The sequence below is a fragment of the Cyprinus carpio genome, chromosome B17 (genome assembly GCF_018340385.1).
Source record: "Cyprinus carpio isolate SPL01 chromosome B17, ASM1834038v1, whole genome shotgun sequence".
NCBI classification, from domain to species: domain Eukaryota; kingdom Metazoa; phylum Chordata; class Actinopteri; order Cypriniformes; family Cyprinidae; genus Cyprinus; species Cyprinus carpio.
Genome location: NC_056613.1, coordinates 14883715 through 14906331, shown reverse-complemented (window position 1 = coordinate 14906331; position 22617 = coordinate 14883715). Strand labels below are relative to the sequence as shown.

The following is a 22617-nucleotide window of genomic DNA, read 5'->3' as shown; positions in this document are numbered from 1 at the left end:
GAGACGTCAAGTTTTGACAACCTTAAACTCTGAAACATCTGTTATTTGTGCGTGATTGTGGTTGTTCAAGTGAAGTGAGTCATAGATCATCCCAAGCACTTAATTTCCAATTTACAGCTTAAAATCATAATTGAAGTTGTTTTCCCATAACAACTCACATAAATAACCAAATTTTTTTTTGTTTGCATTATTTGGACTTTCGACTTCCTGAGGGAATTTGCTTCGCTCTTAATCCCAGCAGCACTGAGTAAACATGTCCTGATTAAAAAGGCAAACAAATGTTGCAAAGGGATTTATATCTTTCTTTTATGAACCGTCCTCTTTCGAGCTCCCACAAGGCATGTGTATCTTTGGGGTACAGATGGATGAGAGGGTGGGCCAAATCTAATCTATCAATGGCCAGTCTGGCACGCGTTTCCCGTCTCCACAGAACTGCCACAAGGCCTGGGCAGCAGGCTCTCTGGCCTTGCCTAATTCTAATCAGATGGGCAGACCGTGTGTTTGTCAGGGTTAATGGGCTAGAGATGGTGGTCCCTTTAGAGGGGCCTGTGGTCAAGCACTAATTAATTAAGTACTCATTGTGAGTGTTTGAGAGCCTTAAAATACAACAAAGAAGCCGATTAAGAGCTGCATGACATCTCTGTGCCATATATTTCACTTCGAAGCATGACTTTGAAAAATAATACTCCATGCAGCACAGCAAAATCTTACAGAACAGAACGAAATCCAGAGATACGATGAATTTTAATTGCCATCCAAACTCTTCCAAACAAACCCAGCTTTATTTATATTTGCAAATTGTACTATGAAAGGGAAGCTTTTGGGGTGGTTGGAGTGTTTTGATTGGCTCTTGTTGGCTGCATGTTGACAGGACCAATAGCGGCTGAGTGGCGAGCGCAGCGGGAGAACTGCCTGCCTCAACGCGCGCATGTTGCCTCCTCTCCAACATGGCTTCCCCTAGTACGCTCAAGTAGAATACATTCTGATTAGCCATTCTGCAGCTAAATTACCTCAATTCATTCAAATTATTGTTTTGCCTTTTGTTTAAAGGCCAAGATATGTTTGCAAGTTGAACTACCTTTAAACTGTCATTAAATGCTTCAGGGAAATGAGTATGATGCTGAAAAGGCATCCTGAGTTGACTTAATGCAAATACTTGTTTCTCCCGTCGTTTTTTTCTTTGCTGCCGGTGGAAATTAGAAGTTTTCTGGCCTGACACACTCTGGCCTGCGATTCCTCTCCAAGACAGTAAAGGCAAATCACTGAAGTTTATGCATACCACTTAATCAATATTCACGCCTGGTTATTAATCTCACATGTTCTGTATGGCGCTTGTATCTTCATGCATTTTCTCGGTTGCAATTATGTTGATCTAGGCACAGCCAAACATCCTGTCAGCGCGCTTCAGTGAAGCCAACCCATGGGTACTCTAAATTTATCCAGCAGAAAATAGACTTCAAGCAGACTTTAAAGACCGCAACAGACTGGGTAGAGACCCAGCAGAGAAAGCGTAGGTCATATTTTCATGAAATGCTGCTCTTTTTAATTGCTGCAGGAGATACTGTCAAAGTGATAATCCGAGAGATCAGCATTTATTGGCCCGCTCGTTGCGCCTTTTTCAGATTCAGGCCAATTACAAAGCATACAACTTTTGCTTTGAAAACCATATGGTGACCAAAACCACATTTAATGCTATCGAAGAATTAATTTAGGCTTTAAAAGTGCTGTAAAATAATAAGTTTACTTATTTAGTAAAGGAAAACCATGAGCTGGACCATTGATTTACTTTTGCGTCAGTAAACGGTGAAATTATACCCTTCGAGAAAAGCGACGTGACAGTCACACGGGGTCTCTCAGGGGGTGTCATAATTAATAACCGTTGACCTTACTTTTGTGACAGTTGTAAAACTCTTCAGTGTTACTTTACAGTGAAAGCAGCTGTCAAGTGTGTCATTGAGAAGTGTTACTCCAGGCTCCCAAAGGCTCGAATGTGTGCATCTGGGTGTGTTAATCACCTGATTCATCCTGTCACAGACACGCACATGTACAGAGAACCACACCAGACCTGGTAGAGAGGCTAGGGGGTAGAGGAGGTGTCAGTCCCCGCTTTATCTCGTCAGAATAGACTTCACTCAATTACCTGACATAGCACAGGGAGGAGAGGGGGAGGAAGGGAGGGGAAGGCCTGCCAAGTGTTTGTGGAAACACTTTAGCAGTGTCAAATGCGATACCTCCATCGCTTCCTCGGCAAAGCAACTCCGGTTTTCACACCGGGTGCAGCATCAAAACTTGGATGCGCATCAACTTTTCCAGAGTGGGATATGGAGGGACTAAGAGACAGAAAAACAGTCAGAAATGGCACAGGAATCGCATTCGGTGTGTGGCAGACTGCAGAAACATTGGCGGGTACTGCAGCAAAGTCAGTGTCTTGTCTAACTGATCTATAAAACAATGTGTCATGCCACAAATAAGAAGATGATGGATGTACATCTGCGCCTAGGAGCATGACTACATGCTGAGCAAGAACTATTAAACGCACCACTTACCTGACAGGATGACTTCCACCAGGTCCCCTTCCATAATTTCAGCCGCGCACCTCACCAACTGTAGGATGTTGTCCGAGTTTGGATCATGGCGGAAAAGAAGAATCTTGTCATACATCCCATAGAAGCCACATTCTGGGAACTGTGATGGAAGAAAAATGAGGTCTGTCAGGTGTTTTTACAGAGTAAAGGCTATATTGAGTGGGTGGTGTGTAGTTTATGATGGTTAGCTTACATGAATTGCTTGTCTACTGATGCCAGACATATAATGCGTCTAAAAGCCCTGCTCACATATTCAAATTACAGACAACATTTCTCATACCTGAAGCTTATCATTCAGCTACTAAAAGTACTCAGAAACCACATTATGATGCTCATGGGACAAACCTGACTGACAAAGACTGATTTATAGCGTTAAATTCTTTTCCTTTTTTTTTCTTTTTTCTCTCTTTTTTACTGCTCCTAAACAGTTTTACGAACAGCAGCCTCACAATCAATTCAGTGTCAAAAGAAGAGAGCAACATATTGACTGACCCGTGTAGACCGCTGGGGAAATGGCTCACTAGCCTCATTCCCTATTGATCCCTGCTGGGTTGAGTTGCAGCAACACTGCAGAGAAGGCCTGCATGTAATGGCAATTCAAACCTACACAATTCACAAAGGGTACTCACATCTAAGCTATTTGGCTTTTATTACACCACAAACAAAAATATCACAAATAAAAACTACTCTGGCTGTCACAGTGAACTTGTATATGGGCTTTGCATTTACACTCACATGTAAGTTTATACATGCAAAATATACTGGTATATCAGCTATTGACAGCACGCACACACACATACACACACACAAAAAGATATATATAATTAAAAAGGAAATGTATAAAATATAAATGAAATAAATATTTTATATATATATATATATATATATATATATACTGAAATGTGAATTTTGTGTGTGTGTGTGTGTGTGTGTGTGTGTGTGTGTGTATATATATATATATATATATATACTGTGTATATATATATATATATATATATATATATGTTGTGTGTTATATATTATTTCTTTTAAAAGTGAAAAATTTAATGAAATTAATTTAAGGAAGTAGAATTAAAATTGAAGGAAATTCAACTTTTCATTTTTATAATGTAATAAGAATAATACTAATTTTATAATTAATAATAAGAATAATTAATTTTAATATTAATAAAAATTGAAAAAAATATATTTTCTTAAATATAATATAGAAATATATATAAATGCAACAATATATAATATAATTTAATATAATATTTTTGATCAGTTTTAATTTTGATCCATTCTTATTCTTGTCATTCCAATTCAACTTTCTGTGTTGTGTCCAATTCAATTCAAATTCCATGAATTTAAAGTCAGTAAGTTCTCAAATGATCAATTTTGTTCAACCATTTCCTGATTAAAATCTCTTCACACTTCATAAACACTTTTCTGGTTTTGCAACCATGCAGCTGAGAGCACGTATGTGCCCGATATTCCTGTATGCATATAAACGTACAAAGATTCAGGAAGCCGCTTCGGATGAGATTTCTGAAGAGGCATCTACAGAGAGCAAAGTATGGCACGGCGCTGAAAAGGAAGTGAACGAACGTGGAGAAAATCCAATTTCTAAATAGAGACACCGAACAGCAGTGACTAACGTTGAGAAAGAAACTGCGGGATTACAAAACGGCTCCATCCAACATATCTGGATGCTAACAGACCGTGAAAGCATATGATGATTATCAGGCTACAGGTTAACAGATTGAACACTAATCATTTGCCTTGTTCCCAATCCAGTCAAATAGCCATGTCACATTTATTCACAATTCCAAATGTGCCATTTTACAGTCAGAGCCTCTAAAGAGCATCTGATTGGTGCAAATGTTTCAAGCTTGCTTCTAGCCAGAGCACTGGTTTGGAGAAAACAGAGATGACTCTATCATTGTTTAGCAACCTGGCAGAGTAGCTCACCTCTGAACGCCCACACAAGATGTACACTGCACCAAAACGCGCTGTTAGTGTATTATTCACTGAGGCGGTAGACTCGCCTTTTAAAAGCATACCACCGCAAGCACGCATTCCAAACCAATGCATGGAAATTTGATTCAAGCCCCACACACAGACTCTCCTCCGGTTTTCTCACGACATTATGGCGTGTATTAGATTCAATTTGACACCACTTGCAGGACGGAGTATCTGTTTTCGCGGTTTAATTGTGCAGATTCCTTCCCCTCTTGTCTAGCTCTAATGAGTGCTACACAATGAAGATACACAGAGGCAAGTGTGCTTTTGAGGTCACCATGACAGCAGCCTCACTGTAACAGTGTGGGTTGTCATGGCAGCGGACACCCAAGGCTCTTTCCTGATTGAGCACTATTCATTTGTTTGGCACAAATGGATGCACATATATCTGCTGCATGTCTGAGCCATCAAAGCCGAAGACACACCGATCCTTGTCATTAACCCCTTGGGAGATGTCTGGCTCCGATCGGTGGAATCCTTTGACAATAACTCTATGTTATTGCCTCTTAGAGAGCTGCCCAGACCCCCTTGCTTGATGGTCTTTCATGACTGTCATTTTCTGCCATCTCTCTGTATGTGTTTTATAGATGACAGGCTAGCGCGGTGAGAAGAACATCAATTTGGATGTTGTCTTGCCTTTAAACAACTGGTTGCTGAAGCTGGTTGTCAGGGTGGAGCGAGCACTTGTGTGTGTCGAAAAAGGCAGGTATGTTGAGAGAAGAAAAAAAGATGGACGGGCAGAGAGAAAGAGCGAGCAAGCGAGCGCTCTGAAAGCTCGTAAGGAGTGAATCATCTGTTCTAACTGTCAACCCCCTCTCGCCTACGCCGTACCAGGCTCAATGCCCTGCTCTTAACGCTTAACCGCCGTTCCTTCCTCCCAGCACTGCTTTGACATCCTAAAGAATCTTAGCCCTTTAATTACTCAAACTAATGATATCAACCTGTTGTCATATTGGGAGACATGCATTATATTACATATAAAATACATATTGGATTACTGCTATTACAATTAAGCTTTAGTGTGTATAAATAAATTTTCATATCATGGTGAATGTGCACGTGGATCTGTTGGATGATTTGCAATCAATTAACCTTTATATTGATATTAACTACTTTTAGCCGAGCATGCATGCAAAAACACATATCTATGAAATCATACTATATTTAAATAACTACTTTTTGATACCTCTTAAAAGTATGTTTTATATAGTATGAATACATATAGTGTGATTGAAATCTGTACATACTGTATCTGCCATGTTGCGAGTGTCATGTGACTTAGTGTCAGTTGTGTCACTTCAATGATTTGCTTAATAGGACAGTAGTACAATGGAAGTAGTAGATCATTTAGGTACTTTTGCATACTGCACACTTTTGTCTTTTGTTTGGCTGTGTTTTCTTGTTGAAGGTGATGATTAAAAAATAGTCTGACCATAGTGTATAGGCATTGTATTAGAGTGACCACCTGGTTATTGCTTTGTTGCAGGATGTACAGTTGTGCTCAGAATTATTCATACCTTTGGTAAATATGATCAAAGAAGGCTATGAAAATAAATCTGCATTGATAAACCTTTTTATTTTTGATTTTAAAAATGTACAAAATTCTAACCTTTCATTGGAGAATAAGAATTTAAATTGGAGGGAAAATCTCATTATGAAGTAAATGTTTTTTTCTAATACACATTGGCCGCAAGTAATCATATCTTTTTATACTTTTTGAAACCTCCTTTTGACAAGACAGCAGTTCTGAGTCTTCATGTATAATGACTGATAAGTTTAGTGAAAATCTAACAAGAGATCCAAGACCATTCCTTCAGCCAGAATCACTACAGACATTTCAGGTTTCCAGGTCCATGTTGGTGCTTATCTTCCTCAGTTCACCCTACTTGTTTTCTATAGGGTTCAAGTCAGGGAACTTGGTTTTGTTCTCAGTGACCCATTTTTGTTTTGATTTTGATGTTTGTTTGTGGATCAGTGTCCTGTTGGAAGATCCAACCTTGGCCCATTATAGGATTTCTAGCATGGACAGTCAATTGTTTATCTGTTGGTGTTTGATAAAATCCATGATGTCATCTATCTGAACAAAATATCCAGGATCTCTGGCAGAAAAATGGGGCCACAACATGGAAGATCCAGCGGTATATTTTATTGTACACATGGGGTACTACTTTTTATCCCTGTGTGCACCAAAACCCTCTTGAGTGTTTGCTGTTAAAAAAGCAATTTTGTTTAGTTTTATCTGACTATAGAAGCCTGTCCAATTTTAAGTTCCAGTCGTGTCTGACAACTGAATTTGCTGGAGTTTGTTTTTGGATGAGCAAGGAGGATTTTTCTTAAAACCCTCATAAAACTAGGTTTTTTTTTTTTTTTGAGGCTTTCTGGCCCCAAGACTCAACTATTTTCTGCAGTTCTCCAGCTGTGATCCTTGGAGAGTGTTTGGCCAGAGTGTTTCAAACTATCCTCATCACCTTACATTAAGACAAAATAGAGCCATATCCTCTTCCAGGCAGATTTGTAAGATTTTCTGTTTGATTGGAAATTCTTAATTATTGTCCTGATGGTGGAAATTGGGATTTTTAATGCTTTAGCTCTTTTCTTAAAACCACTTTCTAATTTGTGAAGTTCAACAATCTTTTGCTGCACATCAAAAATATATTCTTTTTTTGCACATATTTGCACAGCCATAGTTCCTAGACATCCTGATCTGATAAAAAATGCAAATATGAATGGGAATATACTTCAGAGATATTTTAATCATAAGCATTTTTCTTTTTTTCTCTTTTTTTGCTTACAGTCAAAGGTTAGACGTTTTTGAAACTTTTGAATGAAAGATCAAATTGATAAACAATTTGGACTTATTTTCACAGCCTTCTTTGATCATATTTACCAAGGGTATGAATAATTTTGAGTACAACTGCAGAAGTGACAATGCAGGACATTTACTACTATGTTCGACATATTATACTATGTATATTTTGAAGTCTATTTGCCATTATATTGGATGATAACGTTTTATATTGCGAATAAGCTTTGTTCATTTTGACCAGCTCTGTGACTGGCATCCAGTTTGCCCAGGTACGAATGAAACAATGTTATTTGCTCTGCAGAGCCTGTTCACTCTAATAAATATAATGAACTGAAAAACAGGCTAGTAGATAAAAATCACATTTTGTACTAAAATAAATTCCCTTAAGTAGCGACTACTTTATTTTCCTTTATTAGACCATGCAAACATCACATGCAATTTTCTCGGATTCAGTGCATCTTGAACTTTGAATTTTTTTGGGATCTGGTAGGTTTGATCAGGATGTTCTTATCTAGTACGTGTCTAAATGAAGTTCTGGTTGGTGTAGCTGTATTTAAATACTTTTGATGAGGTCCACACTGATTTCTTCAGTGTCCAGTCATCAGCAGAAAATCCCTCTCTATGACTGCATTGGTTAGTTAGTCATTTTCCCCACTCTAGCTAGAGCATGACGGCTGTATGAATGGATTTTTAAATGCCAGTCATAATTTATATAATCATATTTAATTGTGTAATTTCAGGGGGAAAAATTATACATAACTGAAATATGCTATATACCTCGTTATAATAAATAACCAGAAGAATAACAAAGTGCACTGAACAGTAAAACTATTTGCACTACAAACAATGTGTTTAGATTAACAACAATACATTACAATAAAATGACAAGAAATATTAGTGTGCAATATTAAGCAGTATTACAATCTTTTTTTACAGCTATAAATAACCAGAAACGTATGACACCAGAAGCTTCACACATTCAAGTTACAAATGGCTGCACACTTACATTAAAAAAAGGTGGATATAGTAGAGATGTAGGCATATTTGGATGCAGTGTATATGTAAGGCTAAATATGTAATATGTATATGTATATGTAAGGCTGTGACGTGTGTCACACATGTTCTATCATGGCAGTCTTATAGGAAGTGAAGGGAAAACAACATAAAATATCAACTTGACATAAAATCAGGGCGGTTTGTGTGACACTTCACTTCAAAACAAGTATAAATGGCAATGAGAATTGCAGACTAAAATGTGAGCTATCAGCAACAAAGATGACAACGACAACAGCAGCGCATATGCGGTGATGTCTAAGTATTTTAGGCTACGAAATCAATGCCAGTAGAAGAACAGACACCAGTGACGCACAGACCGTTGTCTTGTAATCAGTTTTGAGGATGATAAATAATCAAGAGGCTATGAGCAGAGGAGAAATAGCTGTTTACACTGTACCAAAGTCAGCAGAGCAGTGGGGTTTGTTTCCTTGTAGTGCTATGAGCCACTGCGTGCAAAAGCATGAGTGAGTCAAATGTTGCACCACATTGTTTTGGCTCAAATGCTCTCATATTTGGCACAACTATATACGTTAAGCAAATGCAATACTATGAAACATTTTCTTATTCACTGTAAAAATGATTTAATCATTTTTGTTTTCATCCATTTGACTCGTCACAGTAATTTCTGGCACTTCCAGAGGAGTTCTCCGAGTTTCAACTTGATTTATTTCATTAGTTACCATAAGTAAATTCAGAGTGGTTGGGTGAAGTGTAATGAACTTAACACTGTTGTAACTTTGGCAGTGAAGTCTGCTGTGAGAAACTGTATGAACGTGCCAGAAGGGAGAACGCTTTGTACTGAGAAATATAATTTGCAATATTATGCTTTCCAAAACATGTTTTAAAAATGTGGCTGACAACTTGTATCTAATATTTAAGAATGCTGTCACTGAAGCACCAATAGAGGACAGTGCAAACATTCGTGTTGTTTAAGGAATGGCTGTGTTCTCTTAAAATAAAAGAGCTAAATTCAACAGATTCTTTGTTATGACACTGCTCTTGTAGTATATGTATCATACATGCTAAATTTAAAGAGATAGTTCACACAAATATAAAAAATTCGGTCATCATTTACTCCTCCTCATGTCATTCCTCTGTATGACTTTCTTTGTTCTGTGCAACACGAAGATATTTTGAAGAATGTTTTGGTGATTACTAAAAAACATTAAGACATATCCTAACACTAAGACATTTTTTTTGGGTGAACTATCCCTTTATGATGGCATGCATAATAACAAGCTGTTTTGGACTTATGGTCACTCTAGTTTTAAGAAGACTATATTAATTCGTACATACGAATACGTTTGTACAAAGCACTAATAACTGTTCAGCAGATTCCATTTAAAATTTACAGAACTATGTAAAATTACAGTGTAAATTTAAAATAAAAAATTCTAAAAATATTTTACATGAATTTTAAACCTTTTTAACACAAAACAAACAAAACTGTGCATTTCAGTTAAATCAGTTAAAAATTTAATTAATAATAAAGTTAATTCACAGTGGATTAAATTGATCAGTGACAGTGAAGACTACTACATTGTCACAAAATTATTTTTGTTAAAAAACTAGGTAACACTTTATTTTAAGGTGTCCTTGTTACACGTTACATGTACTTTCTATTATAATAACAGTAAATGATGCATGCGAGTAACCCTAAACCAAACCCTAATCCTAACCCTACCCATATATTTAGTACATGTAGTTAATTAATATTTCTCAGTACTTAAATGTATAATTACACTGTAACAAGGACACCTTAAAATAAAGTGTAACCAAAAACTATTTCAAATAAATGCTGTTCTTTTGAACCTTTTTTTATTCATCAACGGATCTTGGAACAAATATTGTGTTTTTCACAAAAATATTAAGCAGCCCAACTGTTTTCGGTGTTTCTTGAGCACCAAATAGTGGATGAAAAGTGGCTTTGTTTACCATTGACTCATGGAAAATAAACATTTAACAGAGGGTTTGCACAAACCGAATCAATCAAATAATCCATGTACTCAACATAAGAGCAGTTCCTGTATAAAAAAAAATCACATTTCAAAACATCTGAGAGTGGAAATATTATCATATTAGATAGAGAGCTGCGTTTTTACATATACCAGAAAACCAAACACACTAAACTTCAGAGAGAGCCAGTCAATGAGCCTAGACAGCATGAACCCTAACCACCATCGGTCAATCAGTCTGCCCGAGCCATGTGTAGTCTGCAAGTTAGTAGCTGCTGGCTGTGCTGTAACAACCACTGGTCAATACTATTGGAGCACTGCTCCTCTATTTATATATCCTATAAACACACACACACACACAAACACACACACACAAGGAAACAACCATCTGTGTGTTCTGCAAAAGACATTGCTGCTGCATCAAGTTGATATAGATATAGATAGGTTCATGTCATATCATATCATATTAATATCTATAAAAGCAAATTTGAGGTAGTTCATCCAAAAATGAAATATCTGTCATCATTTGTCCATAAAATAAATGTTAAAGTTTTAGAGTCCAGTGACTTCACTGTATGGACAAAATGCCCTTCAAAATATCTTAAGTTCCACAGAAGTCACATAGGTTTGGAACAACATGAGCGTGAGTAAATGACCACAGAATTTCCTTTTTTAGAGGCTGAACTACCCCTTTAATCAAATCTATTCTGACGATTTCTAACGACTAGAATTTGCATAGGCCAAAAACTATTTTTAGGATTTTTAATAGCCCGAATTTGAGTAGGCCAAAAATTATAAGACAATTAATTATGTAAAAAAAATTATGATATTTATCTAGATTACTGTACATTTACATGTGCTTAATCCTGTGGAGAATCATCTGGATGAGCGACACTATAAGATGAGACTGCACACTGTATCTAATTACAGCTCTCTTTTAGGACTGCTAAGATTCTCATTGTCACCTTAATAGCTGTATGTTCACACTTTATTAGTGAGTATTTTACAGCTCTCTTCCTCAGTGCCGACATGCCCACTAACTAACCCTTGGCAAAGTGCACTCGGCTGGAGACAGCACAAGTTCTGTTGGGCTTTGAGGTGCTACAGCAGATCATTAAAATAACATGACAGGCTTAGCGGGTGGTGCACCTCTAAATTGACTTCATAATTTCGATATTTTGCCTCTGATAGGGTGAACTGGACTACCTCACACAGCATGAGGTGCAACAATCATGAAACAATATGTAAGCCAAGCTTTTGTGTGCTTCTCCAATCGCTGTACTGCTTTCATATGAAATTAACAACATTTAAAGTCTTGATTAGATTAAGAGTGACTTTTTTGCCTTGTTGCAAAAGCATGTTTTATTAAAAAGGTCAATAAGGATGTCCACAATAAAGAAAATGTGGTGTAACCATCAATTACACGAAATAATATATTTTCCACTCTGAATGAGTGTACAGGTAAATATAGGTAAAAAAAGGCTAAGTATATTAAAGGTATAAGTATTCATTTGTGTGATCAGAAATACAGTAAAATCAGTAATATTGTGAAATATTATTACAATTTTAAATAACAGTTTTTATCAATGTAATATATTCCTGTGATGGAAGAAAGCTGAATTAGCATTATTATTCTAATACAATGAAATTAAATATTTTTGCTCAATATTTTTGTCGAAAATGTAATACGTTTTTCTGGAAATCAACAATGAATAGAACGTTAAAAGAACAATTATTTATTTAAAATTGAATTTTGCAACATTCTAAATGTCTTTACTGCCACTTCTGATTAATTTTTCACATTGCTGACCCAAAAAATGTCAAAGGATATTTCACCCCTTACATACATATATCAGTAAAACAAACAAATAGTGCTAAATGCCCTAATAAATCAGACACTTGGTCTGTAAACTTCATGGTGATGCTTTAAGGTTCAACTCGAAGTGACTCAAGTATACCTTGTTATAGGGATTCTTTTCAGTAACTGGATGTACAGACTAAAAAAAAACACTACATGACTGTGTTTGTGCTTGGCTCTCCTGAAGAGATAATTGTGTTTTCCAAACCCTGCTTGAACACCCATGAAAATGATGTAACCTCCCAGTAAACTGCATTGACACTGAGACAAACACTACATATTTTTAGTCATTTCAATTACTGCAATATGCAGTGTTTACTTCATAACTGAAAGCAATTAACAAGTTTCTTTGTTAACTCTCCGTCGTATTTCCATGTTGGCGCTCATGAGAGTCCATATCTCAATAATGTTATTAAATGAAAGAGAAGCCCTGAGCTTCATGTGGGTGCACCTTAGAAACACATTTGAAGACTATTTTGCCAGAGCTACAGTATTCTATACAACAACAAGAGTCCATTCAGCCACCTGATTGGCTGAAAGACCAAAGGGTGCTTTGCAGTGCCGCTACACGTTGTTGAAAAATCAAGATGAATGGGATGCTATGAAGCCACGGTTCTCAAAAACAGACGTAAGCGCACGCGTAGACACATGCACAGCATCATGTATCTCATGGTAATGAAAGCTCTTTGAATACTCTCCAGAACAGCTGCTAAACAATGGGCTATGTGCAGCTCTCATCTCTCACCCCAGTGTGGGAGTGTGTGTGTGTGTGTGTGTGTGTGTGTGTGTGTGTGTGTGTGTGTGTGTGTGTGTGTGTGTGTGTGTGTGTGTGTGTGTGTGTGTGTGTGTGTGTGTGTGTGTGAGTGCGTGACCCCACCACACATGGCTCTCGTCATCATAATGGCACTCAGATAAGTACTTCACAGGCAATCATAATCAGTTGCCAAGCAACTAGAAAGACTCACATAGGAAGACCAGTGCTGGGAAGATGACCATATAAGCTAATATCGATAATTCAGATGTAATGTCTTAGGCAGTGTAAATGTATAATTGCGTTAAAATCTACAAAGCCTATTTCATCGCAACACTGTGAATAGCAAAATACACTGGTCTTTTATGCCCACTTTCAGAGGGACTTCATGTGCGTCAATAAACCTAGCTCCATGACAACAAGAATCTTTTTCACGTTTTAGACCCATGATGGATGCATTAGGCTGATATGAAATCACTCGTCAAACACAAGTAGCTGTTCCGCACAGCCGTCATCAGCTATGCTCATCTGCCAGCCGTGTCTATGCTATGGACTGAGGAATGGATCGGTTAGCGCTTAGCATGAAGAGTGCGGCAGCCCCGCTGATTAATAAGAACACTTTGAGGAGCGGTAATGCAAAAAGGTGCAAACTTCAAACAAAGGCGCTATCACTTTAATTAAGCCTGATAATCCAGAGCACTAATGGATTCACAGTCTATTAGGCAGCCCCTTGATAGCACTAAGGACTTTTGTCAATGTGAGAAAGAAGAGAAGTGGTAAAGAGAGTTTTCATTTCTTTCACCGCAGGTCATAATGCTGCCCTTTGTTGCTAGTTTTATGTGCTCCTTATGGTAAATGTATGGAGTGATTCTATTGAAATATTGTTTTTTTTTAAACCTATATTTCATATAAAGTCTATTTTCAAAATCGCTTTTAGAAATATCACATGCTTGTCTCCTAAACTGAATGGCTTACTCATTTCATCAAAGATGATTCTAAGTAATCATAGAAAATCTCCAAAATGCGATTCTGAATCAACTGAATCATCGTGTAAAGGCCATTCACACCAACAACAATAACAATAAAGTTTTTAAGTGAAGTCCACACCACAATTGTAACAATAACATCACAGAGCAATGATATCGTTGGAATCCCTTTCAAACAGATTTTTTCCCAGGTGATGAATGATAAGAACATTGACAGCCAATCAGAATCCCTTATGCTTTCAAGAGCCTGTGCATTTAAAGGGGTCATCGGATGCCCATTTTTCAGTTGATAAGATTCTTTAGGGTCTTAATGAAAAGTTTGTAACATAGTTTGGTTAAAATTTCTCAATGATAGTGTAAAATACACCTTTTTTTACTGTAGCATTTTCCTTTAAATGTTAATGAGCTCTGGTGACCACGCCCCTCTCTTCCGAGCTGCTCTCAGAGAGACTGTTTACTTTAGCCACATTCATTGTGAAACTTGCTAACTAGCACATTATTAGGAAAGGTGATTTGCTAAGATTCATTTAAAAACTTTATACTCACTTCTTCTGTAGGTGAGGCTGGATCACGAATGATTTGCATTTAGGTAGATCGGGGGCGCATTCCCTTCAGAAACAAATGTAATCCACTGTGTCTTCAGTGGCTCAGAGGTCAGGAGTAAATGCACCTGCTATGTTCTTTATTACATCCGACAACAAAACACCTCAATCGCTATGTAATCATTCTTGTCTACATCTGCTCCGGTGGTGAAACAATGGCGGACTGATGACAGCTCACTCAGGGCGGGTCTAACGTAAGATGCCAGCACAGTCTGTGCTGAAATGCCACTGTCAATCAAACTATTGTGGGAGGGGCCTGTATGTGTGATGTCACACAGTGTGAGATCGGCTCGATTTGAGAAAGGGTCAATGCAAAATTTTAGTAGATTAAATAAAGTCCACTGGGTGGATTTTAATCATTATAGGGTGGTTGTGTACACACACTGCCAATGCACATTTCAGTTCAAACAACTTGTAAAAGTGCATGTAGCATCCGATGACCCCTTTAAAGTGGTAGACAACAAAACTCCATCATGTGCTTGATAAACAGAATGTGATTGTGTTTTGGTATAGATGCTAGTTACCTTATCGTTACCTTTATAGGCCTAGTTATTGTTCTTGGTGTCAATATGCCTTAAAGGAATAGTTCACAATAAAAAAGAAAATAGTCATCATTTACTTACACTTATGTCATATTAAAACCTGTATGTTGAACACAAAAGAAGATATTTTGAAGAATTTTGAAGAACCAAACAGTTGTTGGTACCCACTGACCTCCACTGTAGGGTTAGATATGAAAGTCAATGGGGACCATCAGCAGTTTGATTACCAGCATTCTTCAAAATATCTTCTATGTTTGACATAAGAAAGAAACTCATACAAGTTTGGAATGGCATGAGGGTGAGTAAATGATGACAAAATGTTCATTTTTGAGGTGAACTATTCCTTTAATACAATAAAATCTGCGACATATTTTCACTTTGTCGTTTTTAAATGTTTCCCCTCAATTTGACCTTTATAATCTTGCAGGCTCTGTGAATGAGTTTTCCTTACAGCAAACATCTTCATGTTATGTTTCTAAAATGAAAATATAAACACATCTTCAGCTATAAATCATGTATTTATGTAAATCTCAGCACTGACAAACAAATCCTGTTGGAAAGCTTTGCACACTGTATTATGACAGAAATTCTGTTACACTCTTTAAATTGGTTCATGGTCAAGCAGTCTTGCTCCACCTTTCATGACTTTGGGTTTTGACTGAGGGTGGTCCTTGATCCTTACAGCACAAGAGACATTTGTTATTCTTTGCTGTACTTAAACTGCTCTCTGGCTCAGATCTTAACTTGTATCATAACAAAGCAGCAAAGCCAAGAGGCCAGATGAAGTTGCAACTAGTTGAAGTTGATTGCCAAGGCCAGCTTATGTGTAGAGCATCTTGTCCTTAAAGGGACAGTTCACCTGAATGAAGCTTCTGTTATTATTATTACTTTATCTCTGTATAAAACAAATGGTGCATTTTGTAAAAAATATCCTACCCTATTCAGTATAATAAACATTACCTAAAAAGGGCCATAAACTTTAACAGTAACAGAATTTAAGTCACTATTTATGAAAATGTTAACATCATGACCACTTAATAATAAGGATTAAAAAAAGGTGTTTTTTACAACGTCACAGAAGAACCATTTTGGGTTTCCCAAAGAACTTTTCAATGAACAATTCTTATTATTTTTTAATCTACAGAACCTTTTTCCACTATAAAGAACATTTGGTGCAATGGAAGGGTTGGAGGTTCTTCATGGAACCAGCTGACACCAATAACTGTAAAGAGCGCAGCAGTGATGTCCAATTTGTGAACGAATTGTTCTTTTGATTCAGATCTTTTTGATTAATCATTTGATCCAGTTCACAAAACCAATCTAACCTATTTGTTTATCAAGGTCTCATTGAAGCCATCTGAAGCTATGGAATATAACACAAGTTGCATTGACTACTTTTAGATTATAGACACTTGAAAGCTAAAATCCTCATTCATTGTAACTGCATGGAAAAGACCCTTGAGTACATTATTAAAATGTCTGCTTTTGTGTTCCACGGAAGAGAGAAAATCATGCAGGTTTGGTACAACATGAGGATGAGTAAACAATGGCAAAGTTTTAATTGTCACTATTCCTTTAAAGACGAATTCTGCCTGTAGTACAACAGGGAATTAACATATGAAGAAACTGAACAGTTCTATTGTTAGGATCACATACATATGTTGTCACACATCAGACCCTATATGTAACAGTAAAAGAAAAGAGAAGGAAATGAAGTATGACTCAAAGTGACAGCTCTGGGTTGCCTGATTGCATTTACGTCTGAGCTACATGTTCTTTTCCATTATATGAACATCCGCACAACAGCACTGTGGGTAGACATACGAAACTAAACTTACCCCTTCCATCCTGCGAACACATACAGTACAACTAAACAATGTGAGCACAGAATTGTTTGAGACTCTCTGCACAACAATGCCACTTTCACCTCATACACACTTATTCAACATCTCACATCGAACTATTTAAAGTGTTAAATGCTGTGAGTGCTTATGCTCAAGAGAGCCTCCCCATCTGAGAACGTATATACAAGGCGTTGAAGGAGCTCAGGTTGCAGATCTGTTGTTCTCATTCGCATTTTTTCTTCTAAATATATTTAAACAAGTACTTATATTTTTCCAAAACACATACTGACAACATCAGGCCTAAAAAAAAAAAAGAAAATGTGTTTCTTGTTAAGTGTCACATGATGCTTCTTGTTGTTATGCTTAAGAAAATACTGCTCTGCATTTTAACACCTGTATGTCTTAAAACACTACACACTGCAACCTCTGCACTTTGTGTTGCAGAATAAACTAGGAAGCCTCAAGGGAGGGAATGAGATTTTGGGAAGAAAACAATGTTTGATAATGGTGGGAAATTATGTTGTTGCCAACACCCCCTGTCTCGTCACAAACTTTGTAAGACGTGCGCAATGAGTAATATTTATGGAGCTAGTATCATTCTGGTGATGTGTCACAGCACAGGTGCTTACAAAACAGAATATGCAATTTGCTAAAAGATATTAATAACTGTGCAGATGTCATTGTATACGCCTTTTAAGTTGTGGTGACAATCTGACTGCTGTGTTATCACTGTGTTACTTGTGAGTTCACATGCTCTTTTACTGCATAAAGATGTGGCTTTTACTTTCATGTCATTCCAAACACTAAATAAATAAGGTTACACACAAAAAAAAAAAAAGTTAAAACCATAGCCATTAACTATGTTTATCAGAATGAAAAACATTAAAGTTATTTATCAGTTATTTATCATTTCCATACAGTAAGCAACTTTTACGCTTCAAATAGTCCATATGATTATTCACTATCTTCCAAGTCTTCTAAACCCACACAGTTTTTTCTTTATTTGTTTTTTTTTTGTGAGGAAAAACTGAAATATAACATTATTCACTGAAAACCTTTGTTCCAACCCAATAACTTTAAGATACTCAACAGAACTTCTTTGTGACATCTAAACTTGGCACAGAAACTTCATTTGAGTTCTTGTGTATCATGTACCAATATTTTAGAACTATAGGGGAGAAAAGTATGAAAAAGTGCAAAGAGTGTTGCTAAAGAACCATTTCCATCCGGATTTGGAGAAATATGGAGGCATGTAAACGTTTTTTTGGGCTACATTTTTACTTACTCTAAGAGCTCCATTTCGGGTTAAAATTTAGTTTGCTTCAGTAGATCACAACTGGTAGACTCTGCCAATAGAAAATTCTAAAATTAAATATCTAAAAATATTAAGAAGCCACAACTATAAATATTCTTATCTTACATATTAAACAAATTATTTTTGGATTTCTAAGAATACATTCTAAAATATCTAAATATGTTTTCATCTATTGCAAAATTTAATACCACTGTCACTTCTCATTTTAATTAATTTATAGTGTAATTTTGCCAAAACAGTATTAGTCTCATAGCAAAAAAAAGGTAAAACTCCAGAGCAACAATGCAGATAAAATGTTTTTGATTAGTCATTTCTATCTATTTAATATCCACCGTATACAACTGTTTCATCAGGTGAGCCAAAGTAAATCTTGCCTTGATGTTGACTCAGTGTAACATAAACTTGTACTGTAGGATATCCCAAACATCATCAAACAAAGCATAAGACCTCTGGCCATAATCCACGGAAGAATGCAATACAGTAGAAGAGACAGGCCTGCAGTACTCTATGCTGTGTGTTAGTAGAAGCCCTTGCCCAGCGTCACCATGTCGTCATCGCTGTCAATGGAAAATGCAATGCAGAACACTTCATGATGCTACACATCCAGTGTGTTTCTGTTGCTACAGTTTATGGAGTTAAACTAACATACAACTCATTTTAGCTGCCATTTTCTATTGTTTTCTTCATCTTATTTTCATCTTTTGAAAGTTTAAAGCTCATTGTAAGCCTGTATGTTCTGCTTAACAGACTCCAAAATTAATAGGCTACATTCAAGGACAGAATTCATTAGGCAGATATTTGAACAGATGCAGCCTTAAAACACAGAGCCAATATATACATAAAGCTTTCAAGTTCTGAGTTTCTGATGAGCAAATGTTTTGTAAGCATTATAAGTAGTAATTGTTTTTTAAATACTGGGGTATGGTCAATTCTTTGATTATTTAGGATGAATACATCTATGTTAACGGCAATGAATGAAACATGAGGCGTATGGAAAGTGTTACCTTCTGGTCCACGATGGAGCATGCCATCTCTCGGACCTGCGCCAGGCTGAACTCGCCGGAGTCCAGCAGCACGGGTTCCCGGCTCAAGCCGATCTGGATTTGGAAGGAAATGCCTTGCGACCCCGGGAGGGGGCTCGGCGGTCGGATCACCGGAGGCACGCTCATATGAATCCCCTGGTGTCAACACACAATCACGCCTGGACAGCGATCGGATCGGGCTGTTTGATCGAGTTCACACACCGGTTGCGCAAACTGAGGCAAAACTTCAGATCCCTAAAGTCGTTCAGAGGGTAAACAGACGAAAAAGGCGAATTTCAAGCAAAAACACTGGCACGGAAATGCAAAGAGTTATTTGGACATTGAGAGGCGATGATGATGATGGAGATATAGACGTCAGATATGTTTAATGTTGGGATCTGATCAGACACCGCCTCCTGGCTGCTTCCTTCATCACGGAGGCTCGGATGATGTTGCAATAGCGAATGTGGATGTGAAAGTCAAAGTTTCGGTGCTGTGGATTAATTCTTGACGCTCTGAAACGTAGATAAAAACATTTTTCGTTTACAGGTTATATGGAATAGAGTCGGTACCCTGACAATAAATTGCCATGGTAACCAGAGTTTCCGCCAAAATACTTCCGCAAAACCATGTGGGGCATCCTTCGAACAGTGTGAAGCTTTCGTTTTTGCTTTACATAACAGATCTGACTATTGCCACGTTACTATTGTAGTTTAAAACTGCTAGATTTGTACGATTTCTATTTTAAGAGTGTTGCTGTATGGTTGCTAGGGGGTTACTAGGGTGTGTTTTTTACCTGCCCACGTTCACCTCGAGTCCCTCTGTCAATGTAAGTTTATGGGACGTTTTAGTCCAGACCAAAAAATTTAAATAAAATGATTCCTCACAAATATAGAAGACTAAAACTAAATTATGCTGATTTGCTGCTCAATTAGCCTACTATTGGTGCTCAGTTATAATGGTTCTTTTTATTATCGATTTTTGCTCCTTAATATTTTGTGGAACATTTATTTAAAATATGTATGTATATGTATGTATGTATGTATGTGTATATTTACATTACATTATAAATTTAATGCATATTTGCTGAATAAAAGCATTCGTTTCTATTAAAACACACACACATCTACCCCAAACATCTGAATGGTATCAAGGCTTTTTCAGAAATATTAAACAGCATAACTGTTTTCAACATTGACAATAATAATAAATGTTTTTCTTGAGCACCAAATCCGCATTAAAAATGCTTTCTAAAGGATCACGTGGCACTGAAGAATGGCTGCTGGAAATTCAGTTTGCCTTTACAGGAATAAATTGCATTTTGAACTATATGTGTAATATTATTTCACAATATTAGTGTTTTTACTTTATTTCTGAGCAAATAAATACATAAATGCAGCCTTGATGAGCATAAGGGACATTCCAAACTTTTGACAAATACTATAATTGTGTTACTCTGGACCACAAAACCAGTCATAAGGGTAATTTTTTTTTAAATAGAAATGTATACATCAGAAAGCTGAATAATTAAGCCCTCCATTGAAGTGTGGTTTGTTAGGATAGGACATTATGTGGCTGAGATAAAACTATTTGAAAATCTGGAATCTGAGGGTGCAAAAAAAAATCTAAATATTGACAAAATAACCTTTAAAGTTGTCCAAATGAAGTTCTTAGCAATGCATATTACTAATCAAAATTAAGTTTTGATATATTTACGGTAGGAAATTTACAAAATATATTCATTGAACATGATCTTTATTATCCTAATGATTTTTTTAGCATTAAATTAAAACCGATACTTTTGACCCATACAATGTATTGTTGGCTACTGATACAAATATACCCGCACTACTATTGCTAAAAATGTACCCGCGCTGCTTATGACTGGTTTTGTGGTCCAAGGTCACACATGTATGTGTGTGTGTGTGTGCGTGTGTATATATATATATATATATATACCTATATATATATATATATATAAGGTCACACATATATGTGTGTGTGTGTGTGCGTGTGTATATATATATATATAGTGTTTACCGTAGTGCAGCCCAGTGTTCACATTGACAAGGGCACACCAGTTGTAGCTTTTTCCCAGACAGAGTTGAATGGTTCATTAAATGCCTTTTATTTAGATTGAAACTTACACATTAGGATGCAGATAACTCTGACCAGGCTTGAGTGAGCCAACTGTGTTCATGCACCTCCGTGTGTGCCGGCATTTTGTAAACAGAAGGGCTCAAGGACTTGTAGTTGCTAGGAGAGAGGCCAGCTGATGCTCGCCTCCCACGCATAGAGCAACTGTGTGTTCATCACTGCTGTAGTACCATACAGAAGGCCACCAATATCACTCGATTCAATTAGAGAGATCACTAATAGGACTGCTTGTTTTAGGTCAAATTAGACCCACACAGGCTTACCGCTTTGTCAGAGAGCAGACAAATTTCCCCAAACAAATGATGTGTTGATTGTGGCAACATTTGTTACAGTCGGTTTCTTTCACAACAGGAAGCGTTATTTGTAGCCATATTGTTGGCTGGCTGTCAAAAGTAGTTTTTTATGAAAACAAAATTAATAACTACAAAAGTCATTAGGATTTTTTTGTCTTAAGATATAATTTTTTGAATGGGTAATACAGTACACTGTGAACACATTTCTCAAGTCAACTGTGCTGTCTCACAGGCTGGCAGATTCATCACAACCCATTTGCGATCATTAATAATCCATGTCCTTTTTAAAATAACTACCTGAACACTAACCTGTAGAGTAATTTATTATATGTAATTAAAGGGATAGTTGAACCAAAATAGACAATTCTGTCGTCATTTACTCACCCTCATGTCATTCCAAACCTGTAAGACTGTTATGTCCATACAGTGAAAGTCAGTCAGGTCCAAAACAACACTGAACCCCACTAACTTTCATTATATGGACAAAAAACACAGAGACATTTTCAAATGATCTCCTTTTGTGTTCCAGGGAACTAAGAAAATCGTAAAGGTTTGGAATGACATGAGGGTAAATGATGACATAGTTGTAATTTTTTAGTGTAAATCAGATTGAAATAACTCATTGTTCTTCATTACTGCATGTTTTTCTTTCACTTTGCAAATTTTTGGTTGATTTTGTGAAATGAGACGCAAGGATCAATCATGGCACAGCATTTTTTTAAGGTGACGCCAACATCTCGCATGCTGCTTCAGTTCCAGGTGGCTAACCTTTCCATGCGCATCAATTCTTGTTTGACTCTGTAAACTCTTTATGACACACAATTTCTCATTTGACAAAAGGAAC

General features: G+C 36.8%; 1 protein-coding gene across 2 annotated transcripts in view; it reads right to left on the bottom strand.

Annotated features, from left to right (window-relative positions):
• Positions 1-19931, bottom strand: part of LOC109104147 (serine/threonine-protein kinase D1-like) — a 36665-nt gene extending 16734 nt beyond the window's left edge. The window contains exons 1-2 of one of the 2 annotated variants that reach the window (XM_042742451.1): positions 19306-19931; positions 2547-2685 (exon numbers count right to left, since the gene is read on the bottom strand). In XM_042742451.1, the coding sequence (XP_042598385.1) occupies positions 2547-2685; positions 19306-19470 (304 nt within the window). In that variant the 5' untranslated portion in view covers positions 19471-19931. The remainder of the gene's footprint in view (positions 1-2546; positions 2686-19305) is intronic. The other variant, XM_042742450.1, reaches the window with a different exon arrangement.
• Positions 19932-22617: the final 2686 nt, after the last annotated feature.